General features: G+C 49.6%; 2 protein-coding genes across 10 annotated transcripts in view; one reads left to right on the top strand and one right to left on the bottom strand.

The window, feature by feature from the left end:
* ARMC8 (armadillo repeat containing 8) overlaps nt 1-8880 on the top strand; it is a 102507-nt gene extending 93627 nt beyond the window's left edge. For all 6 annotated transcript variants that reach the window (XM_055087437.1, XM_055087487.1, XM_007107295.4 and 3 more), the window contains 3 exons: nt 2347-2419; nt 3827-3920; nt 8066-8880. In XM_055087437.1, coding sequence (XP_054943412.1) covers nt 2347-2419; nt 3827-3920; nt 8066-8099 — 201 coding nt within the window. In that variant the 3' untranslated portion in view covers nt 8100-8880. The remainder of the gene's footprint in view (nt 1-2346; nt 2420-3826; nt 3921-8065) is intronic.
* A 4361-nt stretch (nt 8881-13241) lies between these two features.
* Nucleotides 13242-23327, bottom strand: part of NME9 (NME/NM23 family member 9) — a 26980-nt gene continuing 16894 nt past the window's right edge. For 3 of the 4 annotated variants that reach the window (XM_028480692.2, XM_028480792.2, XM_028480734.2), the window contains 6 exons: nt 21202-21277; nt 18384-18466; nt 18000-18092; nt 16913-17067; nt 15346-15482; nt 13242-13456 (listed from right to left, as the gene is read on the bottom strand). In XM_028480692.2, coding sequence (XP_028336493.1) covers nt 13362-13456; nt 15346-15482; nt 16913-17067; nt 18000-18092; nt 18384-18466; nt 21202-21277 — 639 coding nt within the window. In that variant the 3' untranslated portion in view covers nt 13242-13361. Of the gene's footprint in view, nt 13457-15345; nt 15483-16912; nt 17068-17999; nt 18093-18383; nt 18467-21201; nt 21278-22620; nt 22738-23327 lie in introns of all 4 variants that reach the window. The other variant, XM_007107299.1, reaches the window with a different exon arrangement.

Raw genomic sequence — 23327 nt, 5'->3', positions numbered from 1 at the left:
TGGTATCAAGCAATACAAAACACAACCACAATAATGGTTACTGGCCTTCAAAAGCCATGACAACAAGCTTCCCTGATGGTGTCTACAGCTTTACAAATGCTGGTTCTTTTCTTATTGGGCGGGAGGGGGTAGGGGAGCAAGGTCCGAGGGTCACACGGAGGGTATTCTCCAGCCTAGACCTCTCTTCTGAACTCTGGACTCGTATATCTTCCTGCTTACTCAGCATCTCTCTGTGGCTGTCTGAAGCCTCGTGAGGTTGGTGTTTAAAAATCGATTCTTAAGTATCTCCCCTAAACCTAAATGTCTCCCCTCCTCACCTTTTCCATCTGAGTAGAGTGGCTCCGCCATCTACCCATTGCTCACACCAAGGAGTCAGTCTTTATTTCTCCAGCTCCTTCATCTCGTAATCCAATTTATCAGTAGGTCCTGCTAGCCTGGCCCCTAGCCGCTCTGGATGCTGTTGACTTCTTTCTGTCACCCCTGCTCTCACCCTAGTTCAAGCCATAGCCTCTCATACCTGATTGACCATAACAGCCTCCCAGACACCTCAGCACTGTCACTCCAGTCCCTTCAGCCTGAGTGACCTTCTAAAAATGTAAATCAGGTGTTGTCCCTCCACTGCTTAAATCCTTCAGGGCTTCCTGTCAACTCAGAATGAAATCAGTCCTTACTCTGGCCCGCAAGAGCCTACAGTTTAGCCGGGCTTACAATTTAGCCATGACTACATCTCTGAACTAATGTTACTCTACTTTTCCTTCTCAGTATGCATAAGCTCTACAGTTTCTTCTTACCTCAAACCTTTTCGCAGACTTTTCCCTCTTCTTGGTACCTCTTGCTCTTTGTACACCTGGCACCTTCCTGTTCTTCCTATTATTTATTCTTCCTCTGTATAAATATTGCCTCCTTCAAAGAGATCTTTTCTTTCACTTAAAATTAAGTTCCCACCCCCCCACCCTCCAGTTTTCCCTATCACAGCAATTTGTTTCCTCAAAAAATGTTTATTGAGTGAAGGATGGATGAACTTATATGTAGTAAATACTGTTGTATTATAAATAAGTTCACTTATTCAACAAATACTCATTGCTGGCCTGATGCTGGGAGCAGATGACACATTTTATTCTGTTTTGTCTTAGTGGAGCCCCAACTGGACAGCTCTCTAAAAGTCTTGGCAGGTAGGAGGGAAAAAGAATGACCAACCATAGAATTCTAATGAAGGAAGGCATGTGCTTTTCTTTGTCTCTGCTTAGTTCAGATATAGTTCTACATGGCAAGACGAGTCTGTCTCAGCCTTCAGGAAACTGTTGAGCATATATCGTGTCATGGTATTTCACAGATATGCACAAGTTATTTAAGTGTAGTGGGGACTTTCTTTTTCTAATTGACCAATTAAAAAATCATCTGTAACCCAGAGATCAGACTTGTGGTTGCCAAGGGGGAGGGGGGAGGGGGAGGGATGGACTGGGAATTTGGGTTGGTAGGTGCAAACTATTACATTTAGAATGGATCAACAACAAGGTCCTACTGTATAGCACAGGGAACTATATCCAGTCTCCTGGGACAAACCATAATGGAAAAGAATGTAAAAAAAAGAATGTATATACATGTATAACTGAGTCACTTTGCTGTACAGCAGAGATTGGCACCGCATTGTAAATCAGCTATACTTCCGTTAAAAAAAAAATCATCTGGAAAGATTGTTTCACCACTGGGTCCTCTTTCATTTAGGAGAAAGCACTGTATATGGATAAATAATAACTTAAGCAAAAATGGTTGCAAATATACATAAAGAGAAATAAACAAGAAGTGTGTTTCAGGAGAATAGGAGGCTCCTTAAGAATAGTAGAGACTTAGTCAAGTTTTTTGTGATGTGCCTATAGAAACAAGAGTACTTTGATTCAGATAATCAGTAGCCAAAGAGATAAATACTAAGTGCACATCCATTCAGTTTATTGGCCCTGAATGTTTCCTACTGTAGAGAAAGCATAGTCAAAAGCATAGACTTGTCATATGCCAGTGTTCCTGTGTGTATGGGTTGAGGGATAAATTGCAGACTGCACCTGTGGCCCTGGAGGTGTTTTGTTTGGCCAGCCAGAGGGTTTCTAAAATTTGAGTGTGAATGTCTTTTGGCAAGGCTTCACTCCCCAGTGTGCCGGATTTCCTACCATTCTCTTGTCTTTAGCCCAAACTGTTCACCCATTAGTACTAATTTTGTGGCCCCTCAAGACATTTGGGTTTGAGGTCCCTACTTCAAACTTTTAGGCTATTGGAATTGCCTGTGGTACGTTACCAAAAATTAACGTCAAATGAGATTACCTCTATTTTTGTTTCCTTTTCTGCATCAAATAGGGTCATTCACATGTCAAATTGCAGCTTGCTGCTATGTTTTGTATATCAAACCTCATATGGAATGAAGAGGAAGGTAAGAGATTGGTGAGATTTGTTCTGAAGAAAATTATGGGAAGGAAGGTCTTGCACAGGAAAGGCATCAGGTGCCCCTGAAATCCTGGGTAGAGGCACCACTCATTGGCCCCCAAGCCCCCAACCGTGTCACCTTGGTATGAATGAGAATCCATGGGTCTAGTTAACACTGAGCCCCAATGTGGAGTCAGCACTGTTCCAGATTACTGAACGTGAGGGTGGAGGAGACCCTAGGGAAGTGAGTGACAGTCCTTGTCCTTGAGAGGGCTGAGGAGGAGGAAGGTGAGATGCACTTGAAGGAGCTGAGAGGTGAGGGTGGGCGTGGGCAGGAGGGCCGGCCTTTCCCTGTGAGCAGGGGCAGCACGTAGAAGGTCGACCGGCAGATAAGCTTAGTGGACAGGGGTGCGTTGGTGAGAAGGGAGAAATACACTGTGCCTGATGGAGCAGCCAGTCTGTGAGGAGGCCCCTATAGCTCTCCACCTTGACTGTGCATTAGAATCACCCAGGGATTTTTGCACCAGCCAGTTAAATCAGAATCTCTGGGGGTGGTCTCCAGACGTAAGTGTTTGTTTTAATTCCCCAGGTGATTCCAATGTACAGCTAAGGTAGTGAACACATGCAGGAGAGCCGTGGGTCTCAGTGCTGGGTTGGCTGCATGACAATCACCTGAGGAACTTTGTAAAATGCAGATTTCTGGGCTCTACCCCTAGAGATTCTGCTTCACTGAGTCTCAAGGAGGTCAGTGCATGAGTGAGTCACTGTGGGCTCTTCGCGGGGGAGGAAAGAATCCAGGAGAATTATCCTCCTTAGCACTGTGTCCAGAACAAAGTGGAAGGAGAAAAAACTGCATTCAGCGTGCAGGCCGAGAGACCAAGTGACAGCCGGGTACCAGGGAAACAAGCTGCCCTCAAGGAGGTCCTAGTCTAGTTGGAAGATAGAACACAGCAGTGCGGAGTTGGAACTGCCACATGCTAAGAGGTAGCAGGAAGTGCTGGGAGGTCAGAGGAGGGTGGAAGAGAATGGAAGGGGAAAACAAGACTGGTTTGGAGTAGGAAGAGCCTGGCTAAGTATGTCCAGAAAGAAGTGATGAAGATGGGGCCTGATGGCAGGGCCTTGTGCCAGGCTGAAGAAGCTGACCTTGACCCTGTGGCCCATGGAGAAATTAATCCAGCAGCAGAACCCCGGATGGACTGCAGGAAGGAGGGTCAAGAGGCAGAGAGACCAGTTAGAACACTGTTGGAGAATCCAAGCATGAGGGGATCTGGCTGCACTGGGGAGAGTGGAGGGTGAGGGGGTGGAAGGGGAGAGGGCAGAAGACACTGGTAAGGCTCCAGATTGTTGGCTGTACATTAAAGAGAGCAATTGCCTGGGCCATGTTCCCAGTAACCTGCTAGCTTTCATCTCTCAGGCTCACAAGAACGCCAGGATAAATTACGAGACATGGGCATCGTAGATATTCTGCACAAACTGAGTCAGTCACCAGATTCAAATCTTTGTGACAAGTGAGTATCAAAGTAAAAGGGCCTTGCTTTGGGGTATGTTGCATTCTTTTATGACAGGGTTTGAATTGCTTAGTAAGTCACATAGCCAAGCTCAAAATCTTTTAAATTCTTGGATTCCCTTTTTAATAATCTGTGAGTCAACTGTGTGACATTTGAATAAGAGATAAACTAATAATTAGCAGATTATTAAAGATTCTCATCTTACTCTGAACTGACATGAGCCCAGGCCACCTTAGTGGGACTCTGGAGAGGATCCAGAGGTCATTCCCTTTCAGTCCCTCGATCATTAGAATAGAAATGCGTGTGGCCTCTTGGAGAGCAGAAACGAAGGCCAATTATGAAAACATTCATTAGCTCAGAACCTCACTGAGCGCCTGTCTTGTGCCAGCCTGGCCTGGCTGCTGGGGATGCAGCAGTGACCACTAAGGAGTCCCTGTCCTCAGAGAACTCACCTTTTCTGGGTGAGGCGAGAGTCATAGTCAGAGACCCCTCTAAGCTCAGGATAGCCAAGATTGTCTTTCCTGGCTGTGGACCCTTCTTATAACACAGCCTTCGTTTTCCAGCTCACTTTCATTCTCCGCACTCATGAGCAGGGCTCAGAGTGCTCCATGGTCTGGCTCTGCCTTCCTTGTGCTGCCCCCTCCGCCGTGCCCACCCTGTGCTCCAGCCACACCTGCCCTCTTACAGTATCACACCTTCAGGCATTTACACCTTCTGTTCCATCTGATTTGCCATCCCAGTCCCTTCGCCTCTGAATCCCCATTCATTCAACAAATATATATATATTTTTTAATACCAACCTCTACCGGGCATCGTTTCAGGCATCGGAGATATAAGGGTGAATAAAATTGGTGACATCCTTGCCCTCATGTTACTTACATTCTAGTACAGAAGACAGACAATCAGCAAATGAGTATGTACTGTGATAGCAGATAATGAGAGGTACTACGATGGTATAAGCAAGGGTGAGGGAACGGAGAGTAAGACAGCTTCTTGTGGTATAGATTAGCCCCAGCCTCTCCAAGGATGTGACATTTGATCAAAGACCTGGGTGAAATGAGAGGGTCTTCCAGGCAGATACTTAGAATAGTATTCCAGACAGGGGACAGTGGGTTCAAGGCCCTGAGGCAGGAACGAGCTTGAATGTTCAGGAAACAGCAGGAAGACCAGTGGGGCTGGGGGATGAGCCGGGGGAGGGTGGTAAGAAGCGGGCCCAGGAGGCGGTGGGGGCAGCTAAAGAGCCTTGTAGACTGTGGCTTTTATCCGGATTTTAACAGGAAGTCAGTCATTAGAGAGTTTTGAGCAGAAGAGACAGTATCTGATTCAAAGTTTTAAGAGATGGCTCTGGTGGCTGTGTAGAGAACAGTCTCAGTAGGGCAGGAATGGAAGCAGGGAGACCAGCGAAAGGCTGTTACAGTCGTGTTAGATAAGAGAGGACGGGGTGGTGCTGGGAGTATTGAGAAGGGGTTGGATTCAGGATTCAACCTAAAGGTAGAGCCAACAGGTTTGCCCCTGGGTTTGATGTAGGATGTTAAAGAAAGAGGGGAAAGGAAAATGCCTAGAGTTTTAGCCTGAGCAACTGAATAGAGGGTTTACCAAGATGGTCATCTGCCAAGATGGTAAGGAATAGAAGAGAAGTGGGTGGGGGTAGGGGGAATCAAGAGTTCTTGTTTGGTGTGCTGACTTTTGGATGCTATTAGATATCCAAGGGACTCGGGAGAGTGGGGCTGAAGATATGAATTGGGATGGTATATAAAGCCCTGGAGCTGGCTGAAGTCCCTTAGGGAGAATAAACGAGAGGAGAGAAGACAGGAGGGCTAAGGACCATGCTCTGGGACACCCCTCCGCCACCTTTAGGGGAAGATGAAGAAGGTCCAGCGAAGGAGCAGGAAGAACAACCGGTGAGGCAGGCAGAGACCTGGGCGCATAGGTGTCCTGAAAGCAAGAGCGGAGAACGCCTGGACAATGGCCATCCGTCCTTCAAAGCTCAAATCAGGTTGTCACCTCCGTGGAAAAGTCTTGCTGGATCCTTCTGCACCCTGGCCCCCAGGCCTTGCTAGGGACCCCTCTGTGCTCCCATAGGACACAACACATGGTGTTATGGCTATCAGCTTGCTTATCTGCTCCACAGAAGGGAAGAGGCACTTGTTTAATTGTTCCTCAAGTGAATGGCTGGGCCAGATGGAGCACAAAGAGCTGGGCCCCTTCCTCCCTGAAGCTTGCCATCCAGTGGGTTAAAGGCAAATCCCCGAATAACTGCAGCCCAACCTGCTGCTCAGATGAGTGTTGCATCAAAGGCAAGTCAAGGCTGGCCACATGCTGAAGGTGGGATTTGAGCTGTACCTTGAGGATGGGAACCTTCATGTCTACCTCCACAGCAGTAGTAACAGCTGCTGGCTTAAATGACAGGCTCTGTCAGCCCATCTCTTCTGGCCAAGAGCCAGACTATTCCCTGGGTTTCTTTTCTTGTGTTGTTCAGAAATTAAAATAGTTCTGCTTAAAATCATCTCTGGGATGAGCTGGAAAGAGGCCTCACCAGCATGAAGTGGGATAGTTTTAAGCCCTGGCCTGCATTGCTTAGACCAATCTGGTACTGTTTCCCCAATTTCTATGGCACATACATTGTCCAGCAGTTCTTAAACCCCATTAAAAGGGTCAAGGTCTGAGCTACTCTACCTCAGTCCATTTGAGGAAAGGTGACCTTGCCTGCAAAACCATCCGAAAGACTCCTTAGATATTAATAGATAGCAGAAAGATAATGAGGGCACAGTCTCTGAGGTCCGAGATAATCAGATATAGCCAAACCCTTAGAAAGATCCAGAAGGAGTCTGAATTGACGATTTTAAAGAGTAATACAGAATTTCGATCGAGACCCTCACGTGGGCTTTCCCACCATAGTAAAGTCTGTTACCTAAAGACAACATCTTTCAGGTTCTTTGTCTTTAAGGCTTTGTGATCCTTTGACTTTCGGACACTTACAGATGAGGAGCTATTGCTAACTAGGCCTCTCCACCCCAGCCTCAGACGGCCTCAGGTTTGTGAAGTTATGGTCAATAAGAGGTAGCCTGTGGCATTATTCATAAACTTATTTCCTAACAAAACGATCTTGTAGAACCCAACTTGCTCATAACTTGGAGTGGTCTGTATGGAGCTTTCTGTTCTGATGAACTGGACTATTTACAACTATCATCCTTATAGAGTCTTAAATAATTGCAAGAATATCCCTTAGCACACCTCTTTTTTAAAACCGTAGATTGTATCCATTACTGCAGCAAAGAAACTGCGCTTGAGTCCAGCTTATCGCTGCCCAGTCTGCTTTGGTATACTTTCATCAGCTAATAGTAACAGAAAAATTTAACCTTTTCTTTCCATAACTTAGAAGGGGAGATCATTGCCAAAACCTGACTTCCTAACTTCCACAGTTGCAGCCTTTACCAAATCATGATGGGAGAGTAAAGGAGGCCTTCTCAGTCCCAGCTCAAAGGAAGGCACTTTAATAAGGATCAGGATAGGTTAAGGCATTGCCCACATGGCACCTTTTCCTCTCCAGCTAGCTAACTTTTTCCCTAATCACTGTAACAACCCACATCCCACATCAGTCAGTGTTATCAGGCATAATGAGAAGAATGGGATAAAATTATAACCTCCCTTCCTCAGTTCTGAGGCATTTGAACCACCAGACAGCCTCATCCCAAGAGCTCTTTGCCCCTCCCACGCACCTTCTAATCAGCCCCTACCCACCTCTTTCCGGGTCAGTGTTCCTCTTAGCTTCCCAGAACCCTAAGTGTCCTCCCCAGTGTCGTGCAGCACTAGATAAAACCTGCATGGCAATAGGAGAAAGTCAAGAATCCCAGATCCATCACAACTACATGCCAGCGACAAAGGAAAATTATAGAATGTCACTGGGTTGCAGCAGCTATAAGGACAAGAGCAGGACCACAGGAAGAGGATGTAGGCAGCATGGGTTTGACGTGTGTGCTGACCACAGATCTCTGCCCTTTACAGTAGGTGTCCCACTGGGCTTACCCCGGTTCCCTTGGGGGACCTACCTTTTTAGACTTTCCCAGCTACCATCTTTGAACCATGGGCTTTTTACCTTAATTACACTTCTGAGATGACGGCTAACAGGAACTTTGTGATTGCAGGGCAAAGATGGCACTGCAGCAGTACCTGGCGTGATGGGAACGCCCTGGGCGCCTGTGAGCATCCCACATCCTTGTTAAAGGAAGTACAGGAACTAGCCTCATTTGATTCCTTCTATTTGCACAAGTCACCTTGGACTGCAGGGAGCTGTTTTGCAAAAGCAATTTGGTAGGCTTAGATCTTAAATTCACCTTGAGAACATTTTTTTGAGGTAGCAATTTCCTCAGAGGACTATTGTGTTTTGTTTTGTTTCTTTCTGAGCTACCTGGACTCTTTATTAGAACAATCAATTATTTTCCTTTGGACCTACAATTTTTTGCCTATGCTGCAGCCACTTTGTGAGTGAGAATGGCTGTGTGTGTGTGTGTGTGTGTGTGTGTGTGTGTGTGTGTGTGTGTGTGCGTGCACGTGGGTCAGGATGAATGGACGTGTGTGTGTGAGGGATACCTCAAAGTTTTCTTTTCTTATTTTGTGTGAAAATCTCTTTTCTACAGATTTTCCAGGGTTTAAGCATTGCTTGCTGTATAAAAATCTTTACTGAATTATATACAGTTTGAATGAAATGTTATTTTAAAAACAAAACGATTGTTAAGTGTTCCATAAAGGTTATGTTGGATTTTGGTCAGATGAATATTTGTAAGTAAAAAAATATATGCATTTCTGAACCTCAACTTACATAGATTTTCTTTATAAAAAACAAAAAAAGAAAAAAACAAAACGAAAAGGTTGGCTACAGTTGGCCTGAATAACAGGCACGATATATGGTGCTGTGCAAAATAGTAAGCTAGCATCTTATACTGCCGTCAATATCAGCAGGTACAGAGCCTCTTTTCAGCCTAATTCAATAAGCTCTCAGGCTTCCAAGTCAGATGGACAGGGTGGAGTGGAGTGAGGCGACAAATACACCATAGGTTTTTTTGAAACATCAGAGGGAAGTATAACTACTGATAGTGAAAGCCCAGCCATGACTGGTGGGCTATGCTTGGCAGGAACTGGGCACCGAGAGCCTCCCAACTGCCCTAAACCCTGTCACTGGTGTAGCAAATATATGGCAGGATTTAGAACCAGTCATGGAACCTTAAGCTCCAACTAAAGTAGGTCATCACTTCGTGGAAACAAAGTCCGATCACCTTGTGCTTCCTGAAACAGCATATATCACTGTGAAACTAAAGAACGTCCTACAGACGCATCTGTAGGAAGAAGCAAAGAACAGGATAGTTTAGAAAGCTGTTTTTCTCTTGGCTATACTCAGCAAATTCTATATACTTGTCACTCAGGACTGCTATTCAGTGTGCTTTTGTAAAATGAGATGGAAATTTTAGTAAGCGATGCGGCTAAGATTTTTTCCTGCATGAAGCCCAAAGCACTGACGTTTGAGAGGAGGGAAGGGGGTCTCCCCAGGAGGACCGCAGATGACCGCCTTTTCCAGCCACGACTGCTTAGCCCTTCGACAGCCCTCAGCTTGACACACGCTCCAACTTCTGGGTCCGCTTCAAGGTGAACTCAGCGAGGTTGCTCTTGACTGTTTGAAGGTACAACCAGCCTCGCTTTTCCCTTTGCTCTGCGAAGTTCAAAGGCATCGCGGCCAGGCAGCGAGGTCTGCGGCCCAGAAGCTTGCCGTGAGTGCGTGCACCCGATGGGTTCCCCAGCCCACCAGCCGCTCCCGACGGGGCACCCCATCACCAACCTGCTCCTTCCCTGTAAGAGTTAAATATGTTTGATTGCAAATGAATGTTTTTAAAGTGTATTTAATGCCGTTTTTTTTTTCTGTTCTCAACACGACCCACCCAAGATTCAAACACAGAGATTTCCAAGTTGTTATTTTTTCAGAACATTACCGATTTAAAAATCTGTCACAACAGGAACTTGGGTTTTGTGCAACCATCAGAGTGCTAATGTGCAGAAGCCAGTTTAAAGAAAATGGAGTGTATTGGGGAAAAAGCCTTATTTAGGCCCACTCATTGACATTTCTAGTACCGGGAAGATATCCTTGGTTGGCATTTGTAACACAAAACACTATAGAGTTGGTATTTAAAGTACCAGGTAAATATAAATGAACCAATAATGAATTGCTGAGACAATCTTGAACCCAGATAGCATTGGAAAGTGGAAAGCCCAATGAAATGACACTTTCACACTTAAACTCTGTGGATAAATCTTGCCTGTGGCTATAAACAGATGGTCAAAGAAAAAGTGCTTTACGATGATTAACTTTTCTGAGTTGAATGAAGGAAAATGTATTTATTAAAACAAAGCTGTTTGCTGCTTTATGCAGGTGCAGTGTTCAGTCAGCAAGGAAGTGGGAGGAATGGGACGTGGTCTTGTGTTTCCACCCAAGTTCTTAACTAAGCTTCTCGCTCTCTCTAATACTGCATTCTGTTTCTCCTTTTGTGCCCTGATTGTAACCCAAAATTTATGAACTAGAAAAGAATGTCCAATTTAATAAGTTGCATTTTTTTCCTTAAGCACTTTATGCAGAACAATACATGTTCTTCTGGTAGTGTTTGGATAATATGATTTTAACACATGCTAATAAAAGCCAAGAAAAAAGCATGGCAACTTCTAAAAAAGGAGTCTGTTTTCCAAATACCTAGAACATTAGGAAACATTAGAAGATGATGTGTACTGGCTTTCGGAACCTGCGATTCTTGGTGAATGAGAGGCTGGGAAGTGACTTTGCATTTCAGAGTGGGAGCCAGCGCCCTAGGGTAACTGCAGCTTCCGGGGGCCTCTGCAGTGGTCTGCAGCCCCCTCTTCCTGGTCTTTACAGGTGGCCGCTTCCAGCCACCAGGACTCCCCCCTCCGTCCTATGCCACTCCTCCCCTGCCACCACCCACTGGACTCAGGCCCAGAGCTTGGCAAATGACCGTCTGCACAGGCGCCCTGCATTTACTGGGCACCGCCTTCTCTTCCCCGTCTCTGAAATGTAGGGACGCACCTCCTGTCTCTTGGCCTCACTAGAACTGGAGAGAGAACCAAGGGCGCCTGCCCTAGAGCGTGGGGGGAAGATGGTGAGGCGATTCCCCCGCCACAGGGGAAACTTGGAAGCGAGGCCTGGGAAGAGGGGACTGACCCCAGATCCTGCTGGAGAGCCGACGGGGAGGTTCCGGACCCCTCGCCACCTGGGATAGGGGCTGGTGCTTTCCCAGTCCTGCTCCTTTGCACTGACCTTCCCTGGTTGCTGGGCAGGGAGGTATGTGTCAGTTCCCAGCACGAGGGAAGTTTTGTCCCATGACCTGGCCTCAGGGAAAGCGGAGGGAGCCCCCGCCAAGGCCACACTGGGACCCACCGAGCCACCTTCCTCCGTCTCTCCCTGCAGCCCTGGCTGAGTGGAGGGCCTGAGCCAGTCAAGCCGCATCCTTCACTTCGTGGGGCTAGGCCTGAACTCCACCCTGTCAGGCGCTCACACCCAGGAGAAGCCTTAACGCCTAAAAAATGGCGCCCATCCTGCAGGCCCAGGGTCTCTGCCAAGGAGTTCCGTCCTCAGACAGTGAGCAGACATTTCAGCCTTCCTCCAGATGGCTGCCAGCTGGGTGTACCCCCAGCAGTTCATTCAGAGCCACACAGCACTTCTCTTCCTCCCCCTCTGCCCTAGCCCCATTCCTTCCGCCAGGAACCTTCTGGACTCTGAGAAAAGAAGCGCCCTACCGTGCAATAGAAAGAAGGAGCGTGTCATCACACCTCCCACCCCAGCCCTATCACCTAGCGTCCCTCCTGCTTTCGCCGTCCCAGCCCTGCCGCCCCCAGCCGCTTCCTGGGGAGGCTGAAAGGTCATCACAGACACCAGCACACGCGGGCCAGTTCCCCCACGTGCTCTTCTCTGTCCCCTGCTTTCAGAGGCCTTGGTCACTCCATTTATCACCTCTCATCTCTCCAGCGATGGGAGTTCGGCTTCCCAGCTTCTGGGGAGACTAGATAGCTGTCAGCTGGGTGTACCCCAAGCAGCTCATTCAGAGCCACACAGCACCTGTGGTGTGGAAGACCAGGCGTCGGGCTCTATTGCCAGCTCTGAGGTGAACACAGGCCAACCGAGTCCCCGTCTCGAGGCCACTCACAAAGGGAAGAGCACAGCCCCATGGTGGGCCATGTGCCTGGGAACCTGGAACAGTAGATTCAACTCTCCTGACGGATTCTGTCAGGGAGGGCCCCGCCGGGTGTTTCTCACAGAGGCCTGTGCCGATGCGCTGAGCACGGCGGGCAGGCGTGTTTCCATCTGGAGGTGACACAAGGTCATGGGAAGTGCAGCCACCCACCCGCTGTCTCAGGCCACCCGGTGTCCCCACCTTCTGCAGCCTGACTCATCCTGTCCCCGGTGCCAGCACGGAGGGCCTCATGCTACAGGCTGGAGGAAAGAGTAGTGCATCCGTAAAGGACAGTCTTGTGGGAGCTAACTGCCCATTTGAAGAGCTTCTTCAAGTCCTAAGCATGAAGCCCCCTGGAGAAAACCAGCAGATGGGAAGGAAATCTCTGCCATTTGCCTCGTGGTGTAGAAGAACACAGCCTTTTCCTCAGTCAGAGGGGAAAGAGTATGCCTGGGCTCAGTGAATTTACAAATAAACCAAAGAGCAAACCGGTAAGAGAGTAGCTGGCATGTTACTCTTCACAGGGGTAATGCTAGTTACTGAAAACCTGTGTCCCATGGAGGGACAGCTAAACCAGGCAATAGTGAAAGGGGGCGCCACCACTAGGAGCGCTCAGGTTTTAAAGTTAGGCTTTAGCCAAAACCAGAAACCAAAGAAATGGGGGAAGGGGGGGGCATCAAGAAAATTAGATGAGCCCTGGTCCCAAATGTAACCCCCAAGCCTTGCTTTCTGAACATGCCCTGATTCGTGGAGATGAATCTGGCATATTCCAGGACTACCCTTGTGGCCTGGGTGGGCAGCATGAAGATTTAAAGCTGATTTATTTCTGCCACCACGTCAGTAAGCCCTGAAGTGTCACATTCAGTCTCGTTGCACTATTTTCAAGTCCATTGTCACCAAGTTAAGTTCTAAAATGGTTTCATCCATAACGTAGATTTATTACCGGGAAACACTGTCCTCTGTAACTCAGCATCCCCTGAGATGACACTGCATCATAGAGTTCAATGACTGATGTCCATTTATTTTCTAAAATCCCAGAGATGGCCAAAGAAAAGGTACATGTTCCGTATTCCTACTGTTTAATAAGGCAGGAAAGTGGATACTATTATTTTTATTCATGAACAATAACTAAACCAAAAAAGTACTGGTGCTCAAAAGAGGAAGTTTCGGTTCTGGAGGTTTCCTTACGTGCAGCAGACAGGAACGTACTGACGCTTCATCTCACGGCCTCACCCTGGTCGCAGGCCGCCTTGTCCACGTCCTCGGGGGAGCACAGCGCCTCACCGGGGCCCTCTCCTTTGGCCTCAAGGCCTGTGGGACAACAGGCATGCTGTAGGACTTCTTACAGCAGCCCTGTCCCCAAACTGTCCACAGAGGAACAGCGGAAAGGGGAAATCTAAGTACATCACAGACGGTGAAGTTAGGGCTGAGTCAGGGTGGACGGAGCAGCAAAGAGAGGTCCTAATATGTGTGTTAGGGACTCGGAAAAAATTAGGAGAGGAAGTGACATTGGTTGAGCACTTGATGTGTGTCAGGCCCCGGGCTAAGGGCTTCACCGTGCTTTGTCTCCTTTCATCTTCACAAGAGCCCTCTGAGGAAGATGATTATTATGGGGCTATAATGGGCCTCTCATTATCTCCATTTCACAAATGAGGAAACTGAGGTCCAAAAAGGGAAGTAACTTTCCCGAGGCTATTCAGCTAATACATAGTGGAGCCAGGATTCTGTCTCCAGGGCCCAGAAGAAGTGCTGGGTACGTGGAAAGCACACTCTGCTCCTGACAACTGAGAAGGCACAACATACATGTCAGACAAAGGGGCAGAACACCACACCCCAACGAGGGCCGCTTCAAAGTCATCCCCGCAGGAAGCTGTGCACTGACTCCCAGGTGTGGTCTAGGCTCAGACCCTTCTGGAATTGTTCCCTTTGCTCACTTTCACCTGAGGCCAAAAAGTCAGGCTCACGATCTCCCAACACTTCTCCCCGATGGCCCCGATGAGTGGTGCCCAGCCAGTTCGCTCTCCTCCTTTCCCAGAGTCACCCCCCCCTCCAAAAGGATGAAGATGTCACAGGACCCTGGACACATAAGGAAACACGTCGTCGTGGGCTCTCCCTGAGGGACGGCCCCCAGAGGAGAGCCGTGCCGCCCACACCAGAGTGAGAGTTCTTCCCACGGAGGATGGCTTTGGAGAACCACCACACGCACTTGGATGTTCAGACTTGGGTCTCTGGTCCACACAGAGCCACACTTCCCAGGATTTCTCAGCCCCCTAAACTCCTTCACACTCCCAGCTTGTCCCTCGGTTGGCAGCAGGCAGCAGGATTAAACGAGGGCCAGCAGGGGGCAGCTCCCGCCCGTCCTCTCCTCGCCCTCCAACCACCTATTCTTGGTTGGATTCAAATCTTGAAGAGACCATGACGAACATGTCAAACATTTGGGTAAACCGACTGGTTAAAACCCAAACATTTAGGCACACGGAGGTTATTACCGTTTCAGATCTGCAGGCAACCTTCTCCCAAGAATGCCCCCCCGTCACATCCTTTGCTTTTCCCAGGATGTTCACCCCCTGGCCCCTTCCAGCTCACTTCAGGCTCAACCCAGAGCCGTGCAACACGGTGGCAGGAGCACCACGGGCCGGGTCTGGTTCTTCCACTCGTGGAGCGGGGTGAGTCACGTGCACTCTGAGCCCCGTGGGTTTCTCACCCAGATTTGGAGGTGGGGATGACCCAGCACGCTTCTCCCAAAATGTGGGGTCTGAGGGATACGAGAGCCACCGCAGCGACGGGCAGAGGGTCCTTCTGTGAAGCCCTCTGCTTCTCGGCGACCCCACCAAGGGCTTGATGGGGCACGTGGAGCACAGAGCAAGTGAGGGAATGGCATCTGGCCTCTGCCGCGGAAGTGGGCTTCCGGAAAGTTAGTTACATTTTCCCGGTGGTTTCCTCAGGAGAATGCAAAGTAACTTTGTAACGAGAGTTTGGCTTCAAAGTAAAAATGCAGCCAAAAATGTAATGAAAAAGCAAAACTGTTCCTCTGAAAACACAATAGAGCAGGACTGCCGCTAAAGTTACTTAATGGGCCCGGTTTCCCCAGCAGGCCCTTAGTAGAGGGAGGACTTGGTTACCACATAGTTGCTGTCAGTACCCGCCCCCCCATCCCCGCTGCAGATTTAATACAGACCAGATCTGCCTGGATGACTTACCCAGAGGGGCTTCCGGAACCTGGTCTGAAAACTTAAAACTGGGGAAGAGCAGTGCCAGTTCCCGGCGGGCGTCTTCCGAGTCCCGGCTTCCATGGACCGCATTAAAGGGCATTTCTGTGCCATACTGAGCCCGGAGACTGGGAGCATGCAAAACGTACAAGAAACGATCGTCTCATTTGAAAAGAAATGTTTTGCTCTCTGGCAACATGGCCACCAGCTACCAATCAGCAGCTGGCATTTCTGTGACATGGCTTTCTCTGCTGGAAACGCCAGGAACAGCAGCAAGGATGATAGTAGCCGCGGTGTTCTGGGCACGTTGCCAGTGCTTAACATACCTGATCTCATTTCATTTGTGCGGCAACCCTGTGAGGGAGACTCTGTCATGATCCCCAGTTTAAATATGCATGAGTTATGGTGTGAGCCCAGGAGCTGCTATTTTATTGCTGTTACTACGGGGGCTAGGCTAGCACCCTGCCGAGGGCTTGGTACAGGTTGGCATAGTTAATCCCCCAAGGTCCCCTAAGATAATACTAATATTGCTAGGACTTCCCGTATGTCAAACAATGTTCTAACTTCTCTCTCTCTCTTTCTCTTTCTCTCTCTCTTAATCGGAGGCAGGTCCTATCCTATTATAGTTCCCATTTTCCAGATGAGGAAACTAAAGCAGAAGAATTGAAGCATGGATGACCCAGGGTCACACAGTCAGTAAGAGGAAGAAGAGATTCTAAGGTCGGTGCTCTAAACCACAGCACTGTACAGCCTCCCCCGGCAGGTGCTCATATCCCCCTTTTATAGATGAGAGAACTGAGGCTCAGAAAACTTAAGATCTGAACCCTGGGCTGTCCTTCATCAGCCCAGGCTGCCTCATATATGAATGTTCCCGGCCCCCTACAACTGTTGTGTCACAGTAAAAACTGCAGTTACTTAGTCTCTTGCTAATTTCTTTCCTGTTGGTGAGGCCTCTCTCGGCTTCAAAGGCAAGACACAGTGGATTGGGCATTGGTGGTGCCAGGCTAAATATTCACACAGGGCCAGGGAGCAGAGCAAGGCAGCCTAGTGCTGTGCGCAGAACAGAGTGCTCAGACTCTAGGGGGCCTCAGGACACCTTGGGTAGGGAGTAGGGGATGGGGGTTGAGAGGGTGAGTCTACACTGCACATTCCTAGGCCTCACCCAGAGTCTCTGACTTGGTAGACCTGGGTGGGGCTCTGGAATCTGTATTTCCTGGGTGAGAGTTGCAGGTGGCTCTGGGACCACGCGACGGGACCCTTTGGCTGCAGAGAGAACAGTGAGGACCCAGCTGCAGCCTTCAGAAGAGGGAAAGAGGCAGCAAGGAGGTGCCCCGTGAAGAGCTGGGGGCTGGATCAGAGGGAGAGGATGTCAGGGCCTCCTCAAATACATAACAGGGAGGTCAGGGACTCCCCTAATGTATGACAAAGAGGGAGCTTCATGGCCATCGGAGAGCCTTCTGTGTTACCCATGGTTCTGGGCTGAACCTCGATCAGGGCTCTCAGCTTCCTTGGATGCAGGTTTTGAGATGGATGCAAGGACCACAGCTGGTGACATCACCTGTCAGGCTGCTCCCTCCTTGCCACATTGGGGTCACAGGGTCCCATGAGGGTTTGCCAGGCGGTGACCACATCCTCGGTGCCCTCAGTCCTTGTGAGGATCAGGAGGTGGCTCGGTCCACTGCACATGTGATGTACCAGCTTCTCAAATGCCTCCTAGCACAGGGAGGGAAGACGGTGAGCCAGGGCAGGGGCCCCAGGGCCTGCAGAGGGCCGGCAGGCCCATCCCACCCACAGGATGGGAGAGCGTCAGTGAGCGGCCTTGCCACCGGCCTGCATGCCCGTGGAGGGCCCCGGGGAGGCGGGGGGCCTAACCACACCCAGATATAAGTTAAAGGCAGGAAGATGAGGCTTCGAGTTGACTCCCTTGGGGTTCAACATGAGATAATAAGTTAGGTGGGAGCATTGAGAAGACCACAAATATGGAAATCACGTGGGTGCTGGATAACCAGGGGATGCAGTTGAGGCTTTGTGCAAGCCTTCCCCCTTCTTCAAGTAGCGGTACTCAGGCTTCCTTTGGGGAGAAACCCTTCCCCATTTCACTTGGTCCTAGTCCAGCTGACAACCACAATGCCTATCCACCCCTCCACATACACACCCCCTCACCTGAGAGGTGGAGCCCGGGCTCGCTCACCGATACCCTCCCTCCCAAGTGGGTGAGTCACAAGCAAAAGCAGATGGAAAGTGGCTGGATCTGAGCCCCCCAACAGCAGCACCCAAAGTGGCTGTCCGCGAGGTTTTGCCCCTGAGAGCCCTACCCCTGCCTTGCTTCTTCTTCTCCCCACAGCTTCTTATGCAACTCCTTCAACTCTCTTCAGTTCTGGGAGTCATGGGGTATCCCTCCGATAAATTCCTTATTTCATCCCTTAAGTTGGAGTCAGACTCTCATCCTTGCTACCAAAGAATGTCTCCCTGATGCAGCCCGTAATTATTATTCAGAGAGCAAGTTCATGGCTCACTTGCTGTTCATATTCTTGTTCTTCATAATACTCTATTTTCTCCCAAACTAATAGCAATCTATAAACACAATGTTGGAGAAAGAGAAAGAAATGAGAGTGTTTTGGATAAGTGGAAGCAGAGAAGCTGACCTCTCCAGCTCTGTGTTGGTAGAAAAGTCGCATTTCTGCTTCTGTCATGGTTCTCTCTTCATTTGTTAAAATGTCAAAGCCAGCTTCCTGGATCTGTAGGAGATATATATATATATATATATATTCTAAAAGGGTAAAGCAAACCCAAATTCACATTTCAATGTGTTGAGAGTAAAAGATGACAGAAAAGGCAACATTAAAAGCAGTGGAGACCCTCATCCTCCAAGTCGATTTAAAAATTGTAAGTTACTTAAATGGAATTTTAATTAAAACTCCTTAAAAGCCTTCTTTCCCCCTAGGACACTGCTACACAATGCTCCACCCCTGTTTTTCCACCAGAGGAGGCATGAGGATAGTCTGTAAGGTAAGCGTTGTCTCTCTCACCTTCATGATAATCTCATCCGTCTTCCCATGGACCACCGCATCTGGTTTAATGACTGCCAAGGTGCAGGCCTTCTCTGATGACACTGCAACAAGCCGGCGATGGTGCTGTCAGATGCTGGGCTCTCGGGAGCCCCTCCGCAGGGACGTGCAGCCCCGCACGCAGCCCCCGGCTTCCCTCCCCTGGCCTCTTGGCTGTGCTGGTGCAGACCTAGACTCTAGTGGATGCAGGGGTCTGGCTCCAGACCCCAACCTCAGCCTGGCTGCAAGGGACATGAACCTGGGAGGGAGGGCGTGGGGAGGGAGGAGAGGATGGGAGATGGGGGAGGAGGTCAAAGACAACTCAGGAACAAAAACCAGAAACAACCGAAAGAGTCGGCTCTTGTCCCTTCCTGTCACCCTGTCGTGAGTCTTGACCTCTAACTGCTGCCGACCATGTTCTCCTCTCGGTGTGCCTTTTTGCCTTTCCCGGCATGTGGTCGGTAGTAGCTGCACCAGGCCCCGAGTCGGCATGACTGTTCAGGGCCAGCACGTTCTACCAAACTGCGCCTTCAGTCTCCTCTGTCTCTGTTCACACTCTCCTGAGAATTGGCCAGCTCATTGTTTGGAGCCCAGGCACCAGTCATAGATCACTGGCCAGTCTACTGGTGGGCCGTGTCCATAGGTCCAAGCAGCGGTGGAGATGAGGAAGGTGCCGCGTGGCCGCCGTCCACCACTCAGGCCCACAGACGCCGTGGGGAGCCCTGCGTCTGGGCACAATCCCATCCCTGTCAGACTCCCGTTTGTATGGACTTGGCCTTGGTGAGCTACCTACACTCTCCACAGACTCTGTATCCCCCCACGGCCTATTTTCTCTTTTCAACTTTTATATCAGTTGTGTTGTAACATGACAGTATCTGCAGCTGAGGAGGGCCTCCTACTTTGAAAAATCTAAAAAATTTGGACTGCAAAGGTGTGAATCATTTTAAGCAAGCCAGTCCATTCATTATTCCGTGAGCACTATTTCTAACATCCTGTGAACACTTGGACTTTAAGGGACTCTTAACAATAAATCCCCTTATAAATTGACCGATTAATGAGACCGCCTAGAGGTATAGGGTGAGAAATGGGGCCCTGAGAACTCCAGCCTGAAAAGGGAGCAGAAGAAAAGAAGCCAAGGAAGGGGAGGTGGCGGAGAGGCCAGAGAAAACAAGAAGGAAAACGAGAAAGGTCTCGACATCTCAGACACCAGACGAGAAGAGGGCTTTGGGTAGGAAGACGCTGGGGACATCAACCAAGCCCACAGAAGGATGCCACAGGCTACGGCTGGAAACTGCCTTCTGGATTTGGCACCAAGAAGGTCGGTCACTGGAGCCTTGGGGAGCGGCAAGGGGGCAGGGGGGGAGGAGAGGGTGGCCCAAGGAGTGTGGACCACCTTCAGGAAGCTAGGCTCGGGGGAGAGGAAGGCCAAGGGCAAGGGTAGGCTTTGGGTAGTTTTCTAGGTGGAGAGACCTGATTTGGGAGGAAATAATGGGGAAGGGAAAAAAGGAGACAACAAACGTTTCCTGCAGAAGCCAAGTCGCTGATCTCCTTTTCGCGCGTGACGTTTCTTGCTCTCCTAAACTGTGCCTCTGCCCTTGTTAGGATCCAACTCGGAACGTCCCGTCACGCACACGTGAATAAGCAGCGTTTCTATTTCAGGGAGTAATCAGAACTTCCTTCTCTCTCCAGCTCGGTTCTTGAGCTGCATCCTGGTTTCCCCTGGTGTCTCAGGGACCATCAGGAGGCACCTTGCCAACAGCAGCCTCTCTAACCTCTGACTTGTCTTCCCACTGTCAGATCAAGGTGTTCTTCTCATATTAAAGGGTCAGGAAGAACAGCAATGCTCAGGAGTGTAAAATCCATGGGTTAATACTTGGGGCATAAGTGGAAGAGGGTGCAGGGCTGCGGGGAGGGAAGGGGTTCAGTACAGCTGACTTTCTGACACTTCAGAAAAAAAGGTGCAAGAAGCTCAAACTCTTTAGCTCAAATAAGGACTAAGGGAACACCAGCATCATTACTTTACCTTATTAGCGTCACTCCCTCCATTTTACTAAGGGAGCCTTTCCTGATGCCCAGAAATTGCCATGAAACTCACAGTTATTATAACTGAACATGATCAGAAAGCTGTGAAAGGTGCCCAAGATGCCATTTAAGGGCAGTGAGGGACACTTAACACAGTATGTTTGAAGTCCGGTGATGGGAGACAAAACATTTTATGGGTTATCTTCCCAGAGTTCAGATCGCTCAATAAACTGATTACTCATATATTTTTTAAAGACACATCAGGGACTTCCCTGGTGGTCCAGTGGTTAAGACTCCGTGCTTCCAGCAGAGGGGGCGCAGGTTCGATCCATGGCGGGGGAACTGAGATCCCACATGACGTGCAGTGAGGCCAAAAAAAATTAAAAAATAAAAAACACACATCAGGGCTTCCTTGGTAGCGCAGTGGTTAAGAATCCGCCTGCCAATGAAGGGGACGCGGGTTCGAGCCCTGGTCCGGGAAGATCCCACATGCCGCCGAGCAACTAAGCCTGGGCGCCACAACTACTGAGCCTGTGCTCTAGAGCCCGCAAGCCACAACTACTGAGCCCACGTGCCACAACTACTGAAGCCCGCGTGCCTAGAGCCCGCGCACCGCAACAAAGAGTAGCCCCCGCTCGCCTCAACTAGAGAAAGCCTGCGCCCAGCAGCAAAGACCCAACACAGCCAAAAATAAACTAATTACTTAAAAAAAAAACACACACACATCAAATCCGAGTCTGCTCTGCCTTCTTGCCGTGCTTGTTGGTTCTGTACTCACCCGCATCCTCATCATCACCATCTTCCTTTTTGTGGGAAAAGCATTCATCTTCATCAGAAAGAGCCTCATCTTTAATCTAGTACAAATTGGTCATGGACAGTTAAGTAGTTAGCGCATTAAAACTCCACAAAGACCTTCAAAAAGCAGCAGAAGCAGAATAGGTCAAGGTCCTAAATGCAGAGCAGAAGAAGAGGGTCAAGATTATCAGCCTTGGAAACTTTTCAAGAACCTCTTGAGTAGTTGGGTGGTAGGGAGCGGGGGAGGGAGGGCGATCGAGGACTAGGAAATCCATGCTGATCTTAAGGTTTAGAGTCTGCCTGTTTCCACGAGCATCAGGTAGAAACTAAGGAAAAAGAAAGATGAAATAGAGAGTTGTCAAGAAGACAAAGTAAGAATTGAAATGCAAGTAAATAGTAAGCAACTGGCTACACAGTGCAGGTAGTACAGAGAGAGATCATTTATCTGTGGAGCAGGTACAAGCGTCTGTGATTTTCTTTCTTGGGGAAAAAATGCCAGTTTTCTGGGGAGCAAATAGGATTTGATTCCAATCCATTCCATGAAAACAGGGCTTTGCTCTTTGGAACTGAATGTGAAAACTTGAACAGCGAACATGGAATAATGTTAAGGCTCATTTGGCAGCTGCTCAGGGCACCAGGAAATACTTCTTTCTACCCAAGGTGTGTCGGTTTTCAAAGGCTGCCAGTTTTTTGTGAAAAACTCGCAGTCCATGTTGTCCTGGAAGTAATTTACCAAAATCACAAGCAGTGCTGATCCTGTTTCTCAAGGTAATGACCCCTTTCTAGTTAAAGAAATGAACCCTCTGGGATCACAAGTCAAACTCAGGAATGAGAAGGGAGGGCAGGCCACCAGGAGAGATGTCCCCCTGAGGCTGACTCCTTGTACCCACTACTGGATTCGGAACTTCATGTCCATTTCTGAATTCGTTGTCAGGGTTCCAGAAACCCTGTTAAGAGATGCGGGGTGGGGGGGGCTTCCCTGGTGGCGCAGAGGTTGAGAGTCCTCCTGCCGATGCAGGGGACGCGGGTTCGTGCCCCGGTCCGCGAAGATCCCACATGCCGCGGAGCGGCTGGGCCCGTGAGCCATGGCCGCTGTGCCTGCGCGGCCGGAGCCTGTGCTCCGCAGCGAGAGAGGCCACAGCGGTGAGAGGCCCGCGTACCGCAAAAAGAGATGCAGTGGGGATGAAAGGGAAATGGATAAAAGACGTTAAAGTGTTCTGGATGAAGGGGACCACTTCAAAGAAGATTTCCTAGTGGGACTTGCACCCTCCCCTGAGCCCTCAGAGGCCCCCAGCCAGCGCAGGCATTTAATGCAGCTTTCCAAGGACAGTGAGGACATTGGCGGGGCAGGGAAGGGACCTGCTGGCCTGGCCTGGGAGACACTTGTGAGCTGGCCGCTTACCACTCTCCGTTCTCTGCCTTCGGCCAGCACCCTCTTTTCAGCCTGCAGCTGCTCTAGGATGGTTTTCTGCAGCAGCGGGGCGTTTGCTCCTCTAACCAGTGCCACCAGCTCCCCTCCCTAGAATACAGCACAGATGTCCTGCTCAGACCACACGATGGGCAACCTCTTTCAAGAGACATGAGGGTCCAAGAGCTTTGTTTAGGAGCGTGCCCAAGGTCAAGGTCTGCGGACCCCAGGCCCACAGCCTCCATCCACCTCTCTGCCCCCTACCCCAGGCCCCTCCCTTCAAAACTTCCTTCAGGACAGCGGGGAGTTAGCTGGGGAGGACCAGGGCGCACTGGGTTGTGAGTGACTAAGTGTGGCCTCTCCTTGGCTCCTTCACCCAACAAGTATCAGCTGAGCACTTACTATGCCAACACCAAGACAGAGGCAGAGAACAGAAACACTAAACATGAAAAGACATAGCTGCCACCCTCAGTGAGTGGGGTGTCGAGTGGGGAGCGAGTGGTCGTGTCAGAGAAACAGTTGCAGTAGAATAAGAACATTGCTTTTGGGCTTCCCTGGTGGCGCAGTGGTTGAGAGTCCGCCTGCCGATGCAGGGGACACGGGTTCGTGCCCCGGTCCGGGAAGATCCCACATGCCGCGGAGCAGCTGGGCCCGTGAGCCATGGCCGCTGAGCCTGCGCGTCCGGAGCCTGTGCTCCGCAA

Source organism: Physeter macrocephalus, chromosome 1 (assembly GCF_002837175.3).
Source record: "Physeter macrocephalus isolate SW-GA chromosome 1, ASM283717v5, whole genome shotgun sequence".
In the NCBI taxonomy this organism is placed as follows: domain Eukaryota; kingdom Metazoa; phylum Chordata; class Mammalia; order Artiodactyla; family Physeteridae; genus Physeter; species Physeter macrocephalus.
This window is presented reverse-complemented; position numbering and strand designations above follow the sequence as displayed.